General features: G+C 42.4%; 1 protein-coding gene across 1 annotated transcript in view; it reads right to left on the bottom strand.

Annotated features, from left to right (window-relative positions):
• LOC140111719 (low-density lipoprotein receptor 1-like) overlaps positions 1-9,216 on the bottom strand; it is a 12,910-nt gene extending 3,694 nt beyond the window's left edge. The window contains exons 1-13 of the mRNA XM_072132416.1: positions 8,963-9,216; positions 3,598-3,720; positions 3,382-3,504; positions 2,873-3,250; positions 2,206-2,328; positions 1,984-2,106; positions 1,773-1,892; positions 1,527-1,652; positions 1,179-1,350; positions 850-1,077; positions 605-723; positions 334-473; positions 15-156 (exon numbers count right to left, since the gene is read on the bottom strand). Coding sequence (XP_071988517.1) covers positions 15-156; positions 334-473; positions 605-723; positions 850-1,077; positions 1,179-1,350; positions 1,527-1,652; positions 1,773-1,892; positions 1,984-2,106; positions 2,206-2,328; positions 2,873-3,250; positions 3,382-3,504; positions 3,598-3,720; positions 8,963-9,035 — 1,990 coding nt within the window. The 5' untranslated portion in view covers positions 9,036-9,216. The remainder of the gene's footprint in view (positions 1-14; positions 157-333; positions 474-604; positions 724-849; positions 1,078-1,178; positions 1,351-1,526; positions 1,653-1,772; positions 1,893-1,983; positions 2,107-2,205; positions 2,329-2,872; positions 3,251-3,381; positions 3,505-3,597; positions 3,721-8,962) is intronic.
• Positions 9,217-20,870: the final 11,654 nt, after the last annotated feature.

Raw genomic sequence — 20,870 nt, forward strand, 5'->3', positions numbered from 1 at the left:
CACAAGCGTCCTACCTTCAGGCTGTCCTCTATTGTGATACAGGACTATGTCCTCCGGTGATGAGAGATCCTCAGCCACTTTCTTGATCTCTTCTCCGGTCAGCCTGTTAGCGCTGAATATAGCTTCATTGTCCATATCAGTCCAGAAGACCAGGTCCTTATAAAAGAAAAACAAAATGTTAAAGAATGTTTTTGAAGGAAAAGTACCAATAAGTATTAATCTTAAAAGCCGGCTTAAGTGGTGTTAAGTAGGATTGAGCACACTTGGTACAAAACTTGGCAGGGCTACAACTGGCATGAGCAAATCGTGGAGAAATGCAATATAAAAACTTACCTCAAAGATGGTTAGGCCGAATGGATGAGATAAGGTTTGTTCATCAGCAATGACCATCTTCCTGTTGTCTCCGGTAACATCAATGCTGGACAGAGTGTGCAACTTGGAGTCCACCCAGTACAGTCTCTGATGGGTCAGGTCTAAAAGTGATTATACAATATGTATTAAGATTGAGAATCCTTGTACAGATTTCCTGAGAGGTGCAGCAACACAACAGTATTGAGTTGTGTCTTACACCATGTTTCTCCAATTCACATTATATAGTACTCACCCATTGTTATGCCATTGGGCCACTCAATATTGGTGTTAACCAGAGTCTGTCTGTCTGCTCCGTTCAAACCACCCTTCTCAATTTTGGCAGGGGAACCCCAGTCGGTCCAGTACATAAAGCTGAAAATGTAAAAAAGAAGAGGATTTAATATAATTATAAAGTTGCAGGAGTTGTAGATCATTGCTCTCCGGTTACTACTTTATTACATGCAAAAATGAACAAAGAAGCATAAAAATCTTCTTTACCCTCTTGTGGGATCCACCACAATATCCCTTGGCTTAGCGAGGCCTTCCTTGAAGAGTGTTTTGCGTTTGGACCCCGCAGTATTGGCCACGGAGATGGCGCCAATGGCAGAATCTGTCCAGTATAGGTTGGCATGGACCCAATCTACAGCAATACCGTCCGGAGCAAAAATTTCTTCGCCGATTACAGTTTCATGGTGGGAAAAGTTATGAGCCTTGTCCATCAGAGAACTGTAGGGGTAAGAACAGAAAAAATTAGTCTATTATTTCAGGAGAATTCCCAACATATACATAAAATATACAAGAAGACGTGTCATGATCACTTTCATTACCTGTAAATTTTCTTCTGGGATAAATCCGACCAATAGATTTTATTGCTAGCTATTTCCATGTCCAATGCCACGACGTTCTTAAGGCTTGGGATGAAGCTTGTGTACTCCCTCCTGTCCAGCGTCATCTTCCTCACCTCGTGACGGTTGGTGAAGAAGAGGTAAGCTTCTGTTCCTAAGTAACGTAAATAGAAACCCCCTTAATATCCGGTCAAGAGATGTCCCTTTCCATATTGTCCAATGGGGTAGACGTCCTACCTCATTGGACAATGGTAGAGGGAAAAGTTAGCTTGGCCATAGATTTTTCAGGGCTTATCAGAACCCCCTTTAAGAAATCACTACTGTACTTACCAATGCCCTTGCAGGAGCCAGTTACTGGATCTATTTGGTAGCCATCATAACATTCGCACTTGTAGCTTCCTTCCAAGTTGGTGCAGATTTGGCTGCAGGTGTCAGGTACCTCACATTCATTAATATCTGAAAGGATCAGAATAAAAATTTTATTAATTCGGAGTAGCTCATAGAACACATCCCCAGTAATAATGGAACTGGTGTCATCTTGCTACAATTTTAACCAAAATTTAAAAATGTATTTACCTTCACATTTCCTTCCACCAACCAGGCGATAACCATCTGGGCACAAGCACTCGTATCCAATCTTGAGGTCATTGCAAATATGAGAGCAGCCTCCGTTTCTCCGCAAACACTCATTTTCGCCTGGTAAATAGAAGATCGGACCGTTATATATCTATGCAAAAACTTTCCAGCTGATGAGAGGGTAGACACTCCTGAGGGTAGTTGTACTCACCACATTCCTTAATGGGCTCATCTGACCAGTCTCTGCAGTCTATGACCTGGTTACACACTTGGTCCATACGGATACATTCACCGCTGGAACATCTGAACTTGTTGGGACCTTCACATTTTGTCTCTGGTTTGAGAAAAGGAAAGATATTTAACATTTCTGATGAATATTTTGAGACAAAGAGGGGAGCAGATCTTAGCCTATAACGTCTGGTAGGATGCTCACCGTTTGCGCAGCCCATTTCATCACTTAGGTCTTCGCAGTCGTATACTTTGTCACATTGCCGGCTGCCGTGAATACATTTGCCGTTGTTGCACTGGAACTGATCTGGGCTACAGGTTGGTTTTTCTGCAAAACGAAGGACGTATTAAAATTAGCAGAGTTTATTGTGAATGCTCTGTACAAGCAGGGGTGCACCAGTCATGAGGCGAGTTGAGCCGCCTGTCTCAGGCAGCACCATCTGCAGCAAGATTTGGCAGTCATCTGCTACAAAGCAGGACCTGACACTTAAAATATTAACTCTTCTCATCTAATGTCAGTATTTGCATAAGAAACTGCATGGCGAACCCACTTACTAAAAATAAATAAATAACCTGATGTATTACTAATGGATGGGAAAGAGGGGGTGCCAATCTATAGCTCACCTCAGGCTGCAGAAAGTTTAGATTCACCCATGCCTACAAGCAGTGTCGGACTGGATTTCCTTAGGCCCACCAGAGAAAATCAATCTGGGGGCCCACTCTTCATTATCCCCCCAGGAAATATACTCTAGCAGCCTTCAAATTATGTTGTTTTCTGATGCACCTCTGGGGGCCCACCGGAGGATCCTCTGGTACTCTGGTGGGCCAGTCCGACACGGCCTACAAGACTCTTGTTCCAGTATCTTACGTACCACAGTCCTTTTCGTCAGATTTGTCCTTGCAGTCGAAGCCTCCATCGCACTTCCAGCTCATGTGTATACACTCCCCACTACCACAGTGGAACTCCAAAGAGTAACAGGGTTTGTCAGTCTTGATCGGCTCCTTCCCTTCACAGCTCTCCTCGTCGGAGCCGTCTTCACAGTCGGGATCCCCATCGCATGTCCATAGTTTGGGGATGCAAAGGGAAGAGTTCTTGCATTGGAAAAAGTTTGGACTACAGGTGGGGGGAGGGCAAGAGTCTTCATCACTGCTGTCGTCACAGTCGTGGTCATTGTCGCATAGATAAGCTAGAGAGATGCACATCCCGCTGCGGCACTGGAACTGGTCATCAGAGGCGCAGGGCTTACGAGCTGGAAATAAATCAGGAGGCCAAATTAGACAAATACTAGAGATATTGGGAAACTCGCAGTAGATTTCCATGGTAAAAAAAAAGTTGCGTCAGCTGAAGAGAATGAGCAAACAGAATAAGATAAACACCTACCACAGTCCTTCTCATCGGAGCCATTTTCACAGTCTTCTTGGTCATCACATTGCCAGGACTTGGGGATACAGCGATTTGATCGGCCGCCACAGCTAAACTGGTCCGGGCTGCACGTTTTATGCTCTGGTGGGAATAATGTGAACACATTAATCACCGAATTACACAAACTATTTATTTCGTTGTCTCTCGTTGTTGTTTTCTTAAGCTGATACTTACGGCAAGTATCTGGGAACTCGTCAGAACCGTCTCTGCACTCCTCGCTGCCATCACAGACCCACTTGTATGGGATACATTTCCCGTCATCACACTGGAACTCATTTCTGTCACATTTGGTGATCCCTGGAAGAAAAACATGAATTTTATAGTTCTAATTTTTTTTTTCCTAAAACTTGGAGTCTAAAGTATCAATTAAGCTACATGCACTCGAATGCGTGACCGCCGCAGCCGAGCGGGCACACGTCCGGCGCCATGGAGAGGAGAAGGGGTGACCCCCTCCCCTCTCCATAGAGATCCACGCCGCTGTAACACGGGGAAAGATAGGACATGTCCTATCTTTTCCCTGTGTACGGAGGCAACCTATTGCTCCGTGCCATTGCCCTCTATGGGGGACGTATAGAGGCTTGCGGATGTACATACGTCCCCCTGACGGTCATGTGCATTCAATATAAATACAGAGGAGATTGTCATCTAAAAAAAAAAAAGACATGAAACTAAAATAAAATTATACTTTTTCATACTATTGGGATGATATTTGATAGCTATAGGACAGATTTTACAGCTCAACAACCAACCAATCTAAAACCAGTCCAGAGTATGCCATAGTATAAGAATTTCTGACCTATTGAATGCCAGATACAAGAAATTCCAGGTCACAGATATATACCGGAAGTGTAACGTCATCTGAAGCGAATCAATACAAGGCTTTTTACACTATATATATATATATATATATAATGTAAACAGATCTGACAGGCAAGTGCCTCGCGGGTGACTCCATTACTGACAGCGTGGTGCGTTAGTATCAAATAAGGGGACGCACCTTACACAGATACAAGGAGATAATAATATGTAATGAACATGGAAACCCCCCGAGGAGACAGATGTTATGACTTCCTTTCTTAGGAAGAGACAGGTGTAGCCGTCATTGATGGATGTATCATTCTCTCCCTGGAGGTGAATATGATGACCCTACAAGTCTATAGACTTATCACACAAGCCTGGAGCTCATGTATATATTACTGTATATACATCTGGAGAAGATTTCCAGGCAGGGAGATGATTGCACATAGGAGTGGCCTAGCTTGCGCATACCACCAGCATACAGTCAGCCCGGTCTATTCCAGTCTCTCCGAGGAACGAAGGCATTTTAGGGCGGGAGGAGGAAATATAAGAAACTGAATGTGAGCCAAGATTTCCTCGACTTAGAAGCAAAACTCGTCCTTACACCCTACGACAAGTTTGAACATCCTGGAGCAGCCTCGTTCTCGTATATATTGTAGATGATACAACATTGGGAGCGACTTCTTTCCTCATGCTTCGACCCCATAATTTCATACAAGTCTAAACTCCTAATATTACATGATAAAAAGTTATGGAAACACCAATTTTTTTTTATCACCCTACCACTAGCCGGTGGTAGGGTCACATGGTGGATATAGAAATCCCCAAGGAGGTTCAGAAGTAGAGAGACAATTAGGGATCTACACACATGTCTCCAACCTGAAAAAATGCAGGAGCCTCGTGTTCAGGGCGTGGCCATTAAAAATAAAAAAGCACAAGACCCGTCACGAAAGACTCGACCAGACAGGATTCATTCTGCGTGACACTTCTGAGTGACTTTCAACAAGTTTTTCTGACCGAGTACGTTACTTTGTTCCAGACCCTTCCAGTAAAGAGCACAAGGTGACGGCACCGTATAATATTTCACCGCCTACAACTTTCACTCAAGCGCGACACAAATAGCATCTGGCTTAAACATTAACCGAGCGCCGAAGACGCCCCCACACGTGAACTTTATCCCGCATTTATATCCCTAATCTAGGACCGTAATCAGAATTGGAAAGCAAAAAACGGGGAAATAATTTATAATAAATGTGCACAGTTAGAAGTGGATTATCGATGAGTAAAGCGGATGTGGCTCCTGCCTTATGACTAGTCATTGGAATATGTGAAGGATAGACTATAGACATTGTGTCATTGTCCATAGTATACTGTATATTACATCATTTATTATACAATACTTCCTATATGTAGTAAGACAGAAAATGTAAATTCCTGGGTACTTTTTCTTCTGTATACCGAAACTTCAATCTGAGACGTCAGAAAATAGATAGAGGCTCTAGCGCGCCTTACGATGTCCCCTTCACCTCTAGATATGATAAGGCTGGATATTACATAGGCACATGCGGTGTAATTGCTATACAATTGCTTTCACCTTTACCGCCTTATCTGTTATAGAAACTTGGCATCATGTAAGGTGCAGCACGTGGGGGGCCTCTAAGTTACTGAATAACATGAGGAAATCTTGAATCGCACCTTTAGGAAACTAAGCAAAATCTATTGTATATCTTTAAGTAAAGTTTACATATAAATCTACAAGTAAAAATGTCCATTCTTGGAGCAAATAATCAAAAGGTTCTGATGAAAAATACTATAAACTAAAATATGTGACATGTATGTAAGAGAAAAGATGTACAGTATTCATCTTATAAAATGCCCTAACAAGAGTACAGGGAATTAAAGGGGTGATGAGATATTAGGAAAACATGGCTGCTTGGGTTTTAAATTAACACCCATATTGGTCACCAACATGGACCACTTTATATTATCGAGAGCAGAAAGTTGACACAAAGAACAGCCACAAGACCCGCCACACCCTATACATGGTGCATTAGTCCTTGAATATATCAATATATCATTAAGAAGTTAATGGTGACTTCAACTTGCTGCTAAAGTTACCGTCAAGAATATAAAGGCATCAGGGCAACTAGTTAGTTTGTCACCCCTTAAAAATCTCCCTAAATGTACATCACTAGGGTTATTGTAACAAGAACCTTGATACGGTATGAAAAGTCTTCCAGAAATGTTAAAAGATGATGAGCGAGATAACAGGGCGGTATTACACGACTTTCAGAAGGTTTAAATACAAACACTGTATGCCAGATAACTTATAGGATGTCTCAAGCTTCGGCACAGCAGGGTGTGGTTCCTTAAGACGCCAGAGCTGACAACTCACAGGAAAGAAAGTCGCTGCAACGTGGAGCGCTTCAATAACACCAAATATAAAAAAGAATAAAAGAATCAGATACTAATCGGGATCAGCTCTTCTGAACAGACGCAAATACACCAACCACTAAGGGGGTAGTCTGCTCCAGGGCCTCTCTTAGTAGCCAGTGTAAGGATTATAATAAGGGTCAGACCCGACTACATATAAATTATCTTCTCCAATTATCTCATTTTGTAGACCCGATAGTGAGTCAGTGGAATTTTTTAACATTTGCGGATATTTCTTTTTGCGCTTTCACTTTCTTACCTACCCATTCACTGTATTATTACCCTTCCAATGGTTGTTAATAACAGACCTGCCATAACACTTCCTTAGTGATGGACTTGATCTGAATTGTTTTCAGCAGGGAGGATTACGGTGGCCATAGCTCCTGGGCTGTATGAATATTATAGCCCCTACAAGTCTGGAATCACTTCCTACATATGGGACTAGAATCAAGCTTTTTGGAAAATGGAGGTTGTGTCCTTTCTGTCCGCTTTCAATCTGTGATTTCAGGACCTTTGGAGGACCTTCAAAGGTCCTAAAATGGCTTGTGTACGTGTGTATTGAGGTCTGGAACAGATGTACGAGGATTTCATGGGTGAAGGGTCTTTTATATTAGGCTAACGTGATGTAAATGTGTGATAAAATTATTCTTTTAGGAAGTTATAAGCACCCATCGCATATTCTCTTCATATAGCAACTAGTGTTGATGGTAACGGAAGCTTGATATAATATAAGAATCCCAGCGAAAATGATCATAAAAGGAACATCGAAGACATAAGAGATATACGTTTTATCAGTCGCAATACATTCACGTGCGTTTCTGACAGGAAAACTAGTGCAATGGTGGCCTTTTGGTCATGGCACGGCCTAAAAAGAGCATTTCTGTCTCTCTTGGAAGTAAAAAGTAGATTTAGTCAAGTTGCACCTCATAAATTGCCACGACAGATTAAAAAAAAAAACTTGTAACTAATTAATTTCTTGAGACCATTAACTTGTGAGTGGTGTTGTGAACTCTTTTATCACTTTTATCTGCGAACAGGTGACGCACTGCGATCGGTCAACATCTTGAGGATGGGTTCACAGGACGCAATCCGAACGCTTCCCCCATGATCACATGTTGAGGTAACGTTGCATTTCCATTACGTTTACCTCAACGTAAGATCACGAGGGAAGCCATTGCATCTTAAAACGCACTGTGTGAACGCAGCCTTGGTGGGATTGCTAAAAGTGAACACCATTTTGCTACCACAGGACTAGGACATAATTTATTAGTGTACATGCAGTTGGAAGATTCACATTCTTGCCTCAGCAAATAAGAGCTCTCAAGAATAACGTTATGGAAGCAAATATAGAAGACATAATGTGACCATGGCATAGAGGCCATGACTTTGTGAAAGCATCCATGTACGTGCGTAACTGCCCTTATCAGCAGGCATAGAGCTGGGGCCACCACACCCTTGCCTCATCCTCACACACACATCTAAGGCAATGCTTAGTGACGCACTCATCCTCCCCTCACAGAAAATGGGCGGGAAAAAATCATCCTAGAAGGAGAAGACCCGCGATTAAACCGCCCATTTTAACCCCGCCCTCTTGTTTTCTTATTGGTTCCGAGGGCGGGGGCTCGCAATCGGCAGATTTCACGTCTCCCAATCAGATGCGGGAAAAGCGGCGAACCATTCATCCCGTGGGCGTGCCTAGCAGTTGGAGGCGGTGTCTCAGGTAGCGTGTGTGGTGTGAAGGAAAAGCCGGTTGTAAATGTCACCGCTGCTAATAATCAGTCAGCGACTAATCATATCGCGATATTATCCTAATTATCGATGTGATAGACAGGAGACCGCACCTGTCGTTACCTGTGCGGTGTCACAAGCAACCATCACCTCAGACGCCCCTCCTAATTATCATACAGCGGTTATCTGAGGTAAAGATGCTCCCCCCACACACCAGGATACCCCAGTAATGGCTGACAGGACTCATGCCAGTGCACCTGTGAGGTAAACCTGTGACTACAAGCCTGTCCTCCTGATACTTGTAGTACCACCACAATATCCCATAGATAGAGGATATCCCAGTCATGCTCGGGCAATGTTCACACACATTGCAGTTTGCATTACAGATGACACAAGGGAAATTACGCAAAGTACCCTACAATGGGGTATGTAAGTCGTATCCCTGATACAAGACATCATAAGCATCTGTTATTGCAGATAAATGGAAATGTGAACATATAAAACACCAGTAATAACCTATTCCAGGATCACCAAAAACCCAAAATACTCAAAAGCCTATAGATATGTTATTGTCACTTACCTGAGAAGGCAGATGTCACCTGCAGGACCATCAGCAGCAGCAGGGAGACCTTGGAGATCCTTGAAGGTCCCATGATTGATCAGTATTGCCAATAAGATCCTGTAAAACTAGAAGGTGCTCCTGGTAGGTACCTGTATGTGGCCAGGACTCCCCCGCCTTGTGCTCAGGACCAGGGGGATGCTCACACTTCTAGTGCAAATTGCAAACTGTCCAGGACAACCCTGGGTGAATTTCAATTAATTGGCTTTTTTTTTTTTTGCCCTCCTATACACACTAGTAGTGGGCAGGGACTAAGAGTGGTGTGATTTTTAAAAGATGGTAAGTACTTCCCCGAGAGGAGGGGTTTACAACACATGATGTGACATAGACAAGCGCTTCCCTATGCCTGGCTCTGGCACACCCCGGGGGCTGACTCATTTCCTATAGGCATCCCGAGCACTCCCACTAACATACCTCGGATGCCTTCGTACGCATTGAGCTTATCACAAGGAACCCAAATAATGTATATACATGTGATGTGACCCTGCCCTTGTACGCCGAAACCTGCATGATCTATGTGTTTCTTCATAAAGCGAACATAGTGATCATTCTCTGGGCTAATTCCCATAACTAGTCAGACTGCGTCCAGAAAATAGGGGATTTTTCCCCCATATGTTTTTTTTTTCATTCTTATCTATTTTCGCGTTTGTTTTATTCTTCAGTATACTGTCTGTGACTTCTTGCAGGCGTAAAACAACGGCTTAACCAGCGCGCCAATTGTTTTATAATGTTATTTCTCTGTATTGTCTTATTTTGTTCGTATACGTCCCCCGTGACCTGTACAGCGCTGTGCGATATGATGGAGCTGTAGAAAAAAAGCTTTATTATTATGTCATACGGACATGACAAAATATCAACCCATACTTCTATAGTTTTATATGATTGTTATTATTATGTACTGTCGTATTATGTTTGTATATCTTCTCCCCCCGCGATCTGTACAGCGCTGTGCAGTATTATGGCGCTATATAGATTTATTATTATTTTGCCATATGGACATGGATAAACTGATAGTCCTATTGTTTTATACGATTATGTTATTGCTCTGTAATGTTTTGTTATGTATGTAAATGTCCCCCATGTATCTATACAGTGCTGTGGAATATGATGCCACTATATGACGCTTTAGGGTGATGCCACACGTGGCGTTTTGACACCCTTTTTGGTCTGTTTTTGAAGCAGTCCATTAAAAAACGCATGCGTTTTTAGAAAACGCATCTGTTTTTGACAGGATTTCCGAATTTGCGCCATAAAAAACTGACAAAAACGGGTGCATTTTCAAAAACCGCATGCGTTTTTAAAAAACTGATGCGTTTTTTAACGGACTGCCCTTTGTATTATTATGCCACACATATGTGAAATTATATGGATGCTGATACAATAATGACACAAAATGGACATGTCTTTTGCAGATTTACAAAAGACAATCATGTGTGAATGGGAGATGCAGCAAATGTGCGCAGCAGAGTGGCTTAGTGGTCAGCATTACAGCCTTGCAGCGCTGGGGACCTGGGTTCAAGTCCCAGTGTCAACATCTGCAAAGAGTTTGTATGCTCTCTCTGTGTTTGCAGGGGTTTCTTCCGGTTTCCTCTCACACTCAAAAATATACTGGTAGGTTGATTAGATGGTGAGCCCCATTGGGGACAGGGACTGATGTGACAAGCTCTGTGCAGCGCTGCGTAATCTGTGTGCGCTATATAAATAATGAAATTATTATAATAAAAAATATGCCTGCTCAAAATCACATAAATCAGTCCACCACTTTTTCTAACCCACTAAAAGTTCAGATCCAGATCGTGTTGGGTGACACGCAGCAGGTTTCCTGCGGAAGTAAATGGCAATTTGTCAGTGGCCGCCCCAGAAAAATTTGCGATTGAATATGCAGCATGTCAGTAATTGCTGCAGATTCAGATTTCTCCAGGGGAGCTCCTGCGCAAATCATTTTGTGCTGCAAGTTTTTTCTTTTTACTCAATGGGCCAGCTTTCTAAAACTGTTTTAAAGGGGTTGTCCGAGTTTAAAAAAAAAACTATATGTGGCCGGGAGCGGGCTGACTAAAACAATAAAGCTGTTCTTACCTCCCGGTGCCCTCCCGTATCCAGCGCTGCTGTCGCTCCGGTCTGGGCGCCATGTAAACAAACATGGCCGCCGGAGCAGCCCTGGACTCAGTTCCTGCCGGACCCGACAACCTTCCGGCCCCCATACACAATGCTGTGTATAGGGACAGATAGGCGTACCCGGCCACGGCCGGCCGGAAGCTGAGTCCAGCGCTGCTCCGGAGCGACAGCAGCGCTGGATACCGGAGGGCACCGGAGGTAAGTACATCTTTATTATTTTAGGCAGCCTGCTCCCGGCCACATATATTTTATTTTTTTTTTAAACTCGGACAACCCCTTTAAGAAAAAGTTTTCAGGTGCAGTTTGCATATAAATATATTTGTAAACTGCTTGCACATGTTTTTATGAAATGTTTGCGCCAGTTTTGTGTCGCCACTGTGTCTGCCGCAACACAAAACTCTGCGCCTAAATGGGCATTCCAGTGGGGATTCACACCCGGCACCACATTTATGTAGAAAGTCCGACATAATTGTGTCGCACACCCATTAAACTGAGGGCAAAAAAAAAAACTGGTGCACTCGGTTAAAGGGCGCGGTCACACATTGGGGCACATTTACTTACCCGGTCCATTCGCGTTCCAGCGGCGGCTTCTCTGACGAGCGTTCAGGTCTTCCGGCGGTTCATGAAGGTCCTGTGCCCGATGTCCACCAGGTTGCGCTGCTGCGCCGAAGTCCGCCGAGGTGCCCCGTAGTTCATCGTCTTCATCGTGGTGCATGTGAGTATGGCCCGTGCGACCAATTTTTTTTAAAAATGCGACTGTTTTTCCGAATCCTTCGGGTTACCGTTTGGCCACGCCCCCCGATTTCCGTCGCGTGCATGCCAGCGCCGATGCGCCACAAACCGATCGCGTGCGCCAAAATCCCGGGGGAATTCAAGGAAAATCGGCGCAAATCGGAAATATTCGGGTAACACGTCGGGAAAACGCAAATCGGGCTCTTAGTAAATGACCCCCATTGCGTTTTGGTTGCATTTTCATTGTGTTTTGAAACACATTTCTGCAGCTGAATAGAGGTGATTTGCCTAATTACATTACTGTTTACATTTGTTAACATTATGTTAACAGTAATGTAATTAGGCAAATCACCTCTCCTCAGCTGTTGTAATGCGTTTCAAAACACAATGAAATCACAACCAAAACACCACTTGTGAAAGTGACCTATGTGTGATTGGCTTGTGCAGGGTGTGCTGGTCAGGCGCCGTGTTTCCATGCGATGGGGGCCGTGCATTGGACTGATCTCATTAGCGTTTCTAGCGTTTACTAATGCGTTCTCCCGCAGCATGGAACTGCACCCATCAGCAAATTCAAAGGGGCTTTCCTGCAGCAATTTCATCGTGTGTCTTCAGAATTTTTCAGGATAATCATTTTTTGTGGAATTCTTAGGCTTAGTTCACATCTGAGTTTTGCTGCCCATTTAGAAGTTTCCGTTTTGTAACAATAATAGATGAACAATGGATCAGTATTTTCTCCATGCACCTGTATTGGCGTCTGTTAGTATCCGTTTTACATCATCACGTGTACTGCAGTACTATTTCAAGGCTCTTTTCTGCCCTTGATGTAACGTACCACTAGGCGTCCGTTTATAATGCGCCGCTAGCGCTCAGGGGGCGGTCCTCGGCTTGAACGCACATGCGTTTCCAGGGAAACGCATGCGATTGATAAGCCGATCGCATGCGTTTCTGAGGAAGCGCATGTGCGTTTGGCCGAGGACTGCACCCTGTGCGCTAGCGGCGCGTTATGAACAGACGCTTAGCGGTACGTGTGACCGATGGTCTTGTTTTGTATCAGTTTGTGTTTTTCTGTTCGTTTTCCATACTGGGCCTGTTCAGCAAAATAATATTTAAAGAAAATAACAAAATAACAGAATCTGCTAAACTGAAAGCAAAATTTACATGTGAACTTAGCCTTGCATCTCTTTCACGCAAACATATGAAACCAGTAATGTAGCGTTTTTATGCTGTAGGATACAGCCACATGCGTTTCAGTGGGCAATAGGACCATCCATTGGCTGTTATTCTCACTGTACAATGGTGCTCCATTATCGGGGTGCAAAAAAATATAGAGCCTGTCTTATTTTTCCATGTATTTACATTCCATACACCCCATTGAAGTCTATGGGAACATATAAAATAAGGGTTGCATACGTGCTGCATGCGGCTGTGCACCATATGCTGCAGTATATCCAGGGATTTTGATCACATGATCAAGCTAGTAACATCATTTGCCAACCCACCGTATACATGGATACGGTGACATACGTGCACATACAGTTGAAAAATATCACGTATATATGGATTTATATGGCACAGAAATACAAGGCTGGAGAAATCATACGTTCTTGTTAAAGAGGCCTTAGTCAGAAATCCGATGATTTATGCCACTTTTTGATTTTTATGCCTTATTATCACAGGGTGACATAATAAACAACACAAACCCCTAGACTGAAAATGTTTGTAAGGACGTGCTCTCTATATATGTAACCTCATGTGTTTTATTTCTTTGTTTCCAGGGGGCTGTGTGCACATTGGATGCAGCGGTGCTGAGTTTGGTAAGGAATAGCTGAGACGGTTTTTATTAACCACAATTCACTATAATCTCATGTGTTCCCTGTGGTTTCCGGAGGACTGAAGGTGATCGTATTGTCTAGTGAAGTCATGAGGTAGTATTGTCCTGCCTCTCCATGATTCTGCCGGGCCGGGCTCCGCACCAGTGCCGTCCCACTCTGCTCCCAGCCACGCCTCCCTTCCCGCCTCTCCTTTTCCTTTTGGTGGATCTGGTATAAAAGGGGGAAATAAACACAATTACTGGTGGCTCGCCAGTAATTGCAATTATTTTGGTGCACATACGAGCCCTGAAAAATCTGTCAGCTCTTGTATTTTATGTCATAATGTTCTATGAGGTAATAATGCCTTGTAATGTCGGAATATCCTGTGATGTCATGATATGTTCTATGTCATAATAGGGGCCACTGCTACCAAATTAGGAAAATATAATAGAGAATTTATTCTTGCCTCTGGTCCTGCACGCCACCTCCCTCGGGCTCAGTGGGTGACATCACAATGACTGTGTGCACTTGCTACTACCCAATTTTTTTATCATTTTATCATTAAAGGAAACCTACCCCTTGTAGTGGCAGGTTTATGATGGAAATACCGGGCACCAGCTCAGGGTGAGCTGGTGCCGGAGCTTATTTTCGTTAGTGTTTTAAACCGCGGTATCGCGGTTTAAAACACTTTTTAAACATTATAGCCGGCGCAGGCAGGTACGCGCTCGGCGCTTACCGTGCGCGCGGCTACATAGGAAGTGAAGGAGAGCCGCGCGCATGGTAAGCGCCGAGCGCGTACCTCCCTGCGCTGGCTATAAAGTTTAAAAAGTGTTTTAAACCGCGATACCGCGGTTTAAAACACTAACGAAAATAAGCTCCGGCACCAGCTCACCCTGAGCTGGTGCCCGGTATTTCCATCAGAAACCTGCCACTTCAAGTGGTAGGTTTCCTTTAACTTATTATTATTTCTAAAAAAGCATCATATGGAGTCTTGTTTCCACTAGTAGCTGACTCATCTAGCTCTCGTAGAAGATTAATAAGTTATCATGTAATGCCTAAGATCACCTTCACTCGTATTTTCCTGTATGGGCAATAATTGATAAAAGTTCATAAGACCCGGACTATGGCCCTTCTCATGTGAGTGCTGCATTGTTTACAAACAGATAAGGCCTGGACTTAGGTTGGGACTAAAGTTATGTGCACATCTGTGCCTATCAATAATACTGATACAATACATATGTATTCAAGTGTAACTGTGGCTACAGGGACCAGGTTTGTGTTCATTACATTGGGAGCCTGGCTCACATGGAAAGTTTGAGCTAAATTGGCTTCCCTAAATGGACAACCTCTTCAGGATGCAGCTGTCCCAGAGACAGTGACATCCAAAATGTCGTATTAAGTGACACCTAAAAAAAAAAATTAAAAAGGGGTCACGTTGGGTCTTCTGAAATTCTAGTTCTTTGAAGGAGCTTTCTGCTTTGATTATAAAAGTCCTACCTATTGGCTATAATATCATATATTATACTGATTCACTTTTAGCCAATTATAATATGTTATTGCTAGCGGCTTAGAATGTCTATTTTGCATATCTACTTCCTGGACAGACGAAGAAATTACAGAAACATTCCAGCATACAGTAACACATGTCATTTTATACTTTAAGCTTGAGTAACAGGATTTTTTCTCAGTACTACTACTATATTGCTACAAAGAATATAAATTATTTTTTCCTGCTATGTACAAGGATATAACTACTGTAATAACTACATGGAATTGCATAACTACTGTAATACTGACCCTTATATGTACAAAAATATAACTGCTATAAGACTATCCCATGTGGCTATAGATGATAGTGGATTGTACTGTGCTTGGATTTATAGGGTGAGGTCAATGAAACCAACTGGTGTAGCTGCATAATCAACACAAACAACTTACACTCCAGATCAAAATTAGTGAACAATATATGAACACTTAATTTTTTCAAAAATAATCATGTCTACTGATCAACATTTGTAAAACAATGGGGGTCATTTACTAAGGGCCCGATTCGTGTTTTCCCGCCATGTTACCCGAATATTTTCGATTTGCGCCGATTTTACCTGAATTGCCCCGGGATTTTGGCGCACGCGTTTGGATTGTGCGCGAGGGAAATCGGGGGGCGTGGCCGAACGAAAACACGACGGATTCGGAAAAACCACCGCATTAAAAAAAAAGTAACGCAGGGCTCGCGCTTACCTTCACTAGGAATAGTCCGGTGTACTTCAGTGCATTCTGGGGAACTTCAGCGCAGCAGCGCCACCTGGTGGACGTCGGAGGAACTGCCTTAATGAGTCCCAGCCGGACCCGAATCCACCGCAGAGAACGCGCTGCTGGATCGTGAATGGACGGGGTAAGTAAATCTGCCCCAATGTTTTACAAAATAACCAAAGTATCAACACAAAACCTTTTATTTTGTAAAAAAACATGATGATAATTACAGAACGGTAATGACTGTAGCACAAAGAAAGATTATAATTACATTTTCTAAAAGTTACACCAGTCACCAATCAGTAGGGAGAGCACAGGACCTCCACGCCGGCCACAGGACATCACTAGTCTCTCACACGGCTCTTCTCGGATCTGTTCTACTCTTCTTCCAGGCTCTTCCAGTTCTTTGATGGTTTCTTGGCCATAACTTTGTCACCAAGGATTTTCCAGAGGTTTTTTTATTGGGTTTAGATCAGGGCGCTGGCCGCTTTTCAATCTTTCAAAGTTTTCTGCTTCAAGGAACTGCTTTACCCATTTTGCTGTGTGATAAAGGTCTTCATCCTGCATTTAAATTGCAGTGAAGAACACAAGGAAGGAACCACATGTTGTTGAAGAAGGATCTCATACACACTTGCATTGTAGTTGTATGAGAGGTCCAATTCTTGTTGCAGAAAACATTTCCCCAAATCATGACACTTCCTCCACCACCTTTCACTAACTTCTTTACACACTTTGGGTTAATTCTTTATCCAGTTTGTCAATGAACATAATGTTTTCCATCAGATCTAAATAAATTAACCCTTTCACGACTGCCATACGGATAAATATATCCTATTGGCACATTCCCCATTGCAGAAAAGACGTTTATAAAAGTTATGACAGTGGCCAAAGTCAAACAGCTATTTCTCCGGAACCCTGGTACCTAGAGACACAATTCTGGTGTCATATTAAACATCTTTTTATACCTTACCTGGGTTGTGTATGGATGTTTAACAGAACCACTCTTAGATTTGTAGTGAAAAAAATTTGATTTTTATATACAGCTTTTGATTTTACAAGACTTCCAATTTTAACTTTAAGAGTGGATATCTCTGGTTCTGTGAAGCATTCATACACAATCCAGATATCATAAGATTTCATCATTAAATTCTCATGTAGATTCTCCTGTTTAATATGAGACTAGAATTGTGTTTCTAGGTGCCCCCCTACAGCCTGACAGCTGAAGGCAGCATGTAGAATAAGCTGCAGGAAAGAATCAGCTTACAGTTTGTACATGCACCCTCTGCATTTGTAGCTGAACTTGGGGAAGGGTGAAGGAATGAGGCTGTACATATTTTGGAAAAAGTTTATTCTGTTTTTCTACTAGTTGAAAAAAAAAAAATTATTTGGAAAAAATACAAAAGAAGCGTATTTTATTCACATTGTAGTCATTTATCGCATCATTTTATAAAGAAAGAAGTATATAATTAATAAAACCATCCTTTCAAGTTAAAGTCTCCCATGTTTAAAAAAAAACAAAAAAAAAACAAAGTAAAAATTGTTTTGCTATCTGAAGCATTTCCAAAGATATCGTCATAACAGAACTGCAAAAATTGACCTGGGCATTCAGACATCAATAACCCTCAGTCATGAAGGGGTTAAACTTGCTTTTATCACTAAAATGTACTGTGGATCACTTCTCCTCTGTCCACACAACTGGCTCCTCTGCAAAGACTAGTCTGCTCTTTTGATTCTTTCTGGTAATGAGCAGTTTGGTGACTGCAGCTTTCAGCCCAAATCCTTTTAAACTTCGTGACACTGTATGATATGACAGATCCTTACCCTGTTCAGTGCTAAACTGGCGGCAGTTCCTGCTGCAGTGATGAGACAATTACCCATGGAGATTCTCTGCATTATCCTGTCCTCTCATTTTGCATTTGTCTTTTGAGGACGACCAGCCTTCCTGGGGGATTGTGTTAGTTTGTGAAGTTTTAAAGAACCAATATTCTAGAAATCACAGAATTGGAACAACCAACTTCTCTTGCTATGACCGATAGGGTCACCCCTTTGGCCTACATCTGGACAACCTGCTGCCGGAGAGTTTGTCACTTTGAAGAGGCACAACATTTTTGGAAAGTCAGATAATTAAGGAAATTAGGTGCCAGATTAACACTAAAAACTTTATAACTTAATCAGTGTCTTTTACAATTATCTCATATACATTTTTACTCTGTGCTTTAGAATATATGTAAAATATGAAATGAGCTGAAAATACTGATATATTACTCATGTTAGGATGTGTACACATAGGACTAAATGATGACTTTGACATTTAGGGAATTGCGTGTTGTTCTCTAATTTTGATCTCCATTGTATATAATAGTGACCCCTATCTCTGTGATCACATTTTGGTTTGTATAAATTGAGTTATGCGATATATTTCATGCTTCTATTATGTGCTGGAATATAATGTGATTATATCTGTGTGCTATGTCTAGTCACAATAACAATGAGTGGATATAACGCGCAAGATATAACATGCATGTACTTTGCGGCATTACATTGCCTTACGTATTCGAGTAACGAGCTCTACACTAGCTCCTTATGCCAGAGCTCACTGTAGTGTAAGTGTAAGCTCTGGAATTCTATTCATAAATAAGGAAGATTAGGATAAACACTGCTATAGGTCCCAACCAGATAGCGGAGCCTATAAATTCATAAAATGATGGCAGATAAAACATTAGCACTAATAACACTCTTCAAAACAAACGCCTGTGTAGTGAACCTGAACTTTACATTGTATGTATTAATGTATATCTGATACTCTTTATCTCTGAGGTTCTGTTTGCAAACAGAGAGCGGGACTTTGGCATCCAGACCTATAACACATATAAATACACGTGGTGACCCATTGCTGGTTGTCAATACAGAGGCCTGCTCAGGTATTCAAGGTAGAAAATAACCATCTAATATGTATGAGGACCCTCTGATACCTATCCACAACAGATGTTAAGAGAGTCGGGGATCGGCTGGTTGGATTTAGACTGCCTGAGCTTTTTACCGCTGCCATTGGTGTGGGGGGCGGTAGCATTTTGCTGCCAAAAATGTTTGGCCAAGTATACAAGGAAATGGGGTGAAAAACATATTCAAAAGACTGGCTGTAGGCCCAACATTTCATTCTAGGGTGGGTTTCAAATTTCTAGGAGGCCTTCCATTTCTGTGCATTCTCCATTCTGCTCTGACTACACCTGAATTTGTCCAAAAAGTCAAAAATTAACCTTGTTTATTTGATAGTTTTGGCTGTTCTCATGTCCCTGGTGGTTATTTTGATCTGTACGAAGCTGCAAAGGTGAAAATGTCAGATGAAACTGCTGTCTCCTGGCACATTGTGATCTCCTGCTCAACACATGAACGTTTTACCAGTGTCAATATATTGCTTAGTCAGCACTTAGGATTATTATAATGAGATACGATAAGTGGCCGGGCGTAAATATAGGGCAGTAAACCTCAGTGGGAACAGTTTCTGTGGGTTTTCTTTGGTTGACTCCAACCAAGTCTATGATTGGAGGATTCACAATTTTACTTCTTTGTGGAAAAAAAAGGGCAAAGGTCAGAGCAACTTTGACCACAACCACCGCAACTAAGCTGGAGAATCTTATGTTCTTGTATTCAGTGATTAATACCTATAGAATCTACCAAAATGGGTCAGGAAGGGCAAGTAGTTAACCAGTTACAAGTTCAGTGTTGCCCAAGGTTTACTGATACATGTGGGAAGTGCAGGAAAACCCGTCTGGTTTGATCCCATGAAAGAGCTACCAAAGCTTACATTTCAGACACATTTTCTGCTGGCAGTGAAAACATGAGCCTTATTCGGCTGATTTTTACATCTGTGCCATGGTTTGGCTGTAGGTGTGTTTCAGTAAGGGTAGAGGGGTATTTAATCTGAAAACAAATAGCGGGGTCATGTTTTCACGACTTGCTGGGCGATGGCAGCACATTTTCCACACTCCTTCACATTGGAGAATACAAAGGAAGGAGTGTGCATAGAGGAATTTCATCTCTGAGCCAAGAGAGCCATGCAGCCCCCCCCCCCTCCATGTGCGCAGCAGTGTCAAGTACTAGGTTTCCCTTATTTTATCCAATGCTTTTTTCTAGGAAAATATGTGAAATGTTCTGCCAAGTTCACAAGTCTTGTTTTGCCTCTAGCAGTGTCTTCCCACATTCCTAGCGTTATCTTTCCACGGTCTTTGAATCAGGGTGGAGAAAATATATGCGGATCCTTAGGAAGATATGTATCTAGATAAATTTAATCTAAACTGATATTTTAAGATACTATTACTATAGGGGTATTCCCTCAGGACATAAAAGAATTATCTGATAGATGCGAGTCCTACCGCTATGTCAAGGACAGGGTTCCCCGACATCCATTTCCTGACTGCAATCAAACGTGAAGTCACTTCCTTGGGACTTCTGAGAATGGCCGAGCAGAGAGAATTAGCTATTCTTGGAAATTCATATGTGTAACCATTCATTGCGGCTTCAAGTCCTGTCCTGTGGATAAAGGTCTCAGATGGAAAAGCCCTTTAATGTATAGGAACCCAAGAAGTAGAGAAAAATGGAATGTGGCTCAGGGCTTGTTGTGGTACAAATCACTATAGGCCCATATCACTAACTCTTCCCATCTGCTCTATGGTTCCTGTTCCATCTATGAGTGAATAGGAGATGTCAAGGACTGTTTGTAATGGGGCTTTATTAATTCGTTTGGATGGGACATAAATGGGAATAACTGTGTAGGCTAATATTTGCCCACAAAAGGAATGAAATAACAGAGCTTGGATTTGTCCATTGGAGAAGTTGTAAATTGAGTTGGATTTACGTAGTGTTCCTGTTACCTTCCCCAAGGTAACACTACATCTCCAAAGATCAGCTGTTTTCTTATATAAGATAATGGAAGCTTAGGTGCAGTTCCTAACTCTGGTAAA

Source organism: Engystomops pustulosus, unplaced genomic scaffold, assembly GCF_040894005.1.
Source record: "Engystomops pustulosus unplaced genomic scaffold, aEngPut4.maternal MAT_SCAFFOLD_572, whole genome shotgun sequence".
Lineage (NCBI taxonomy): Eukaryota > Metazoa > Chordata > Amphibia > Anura > Leptodactylidae > Engystomops > Engystomops pustulosus.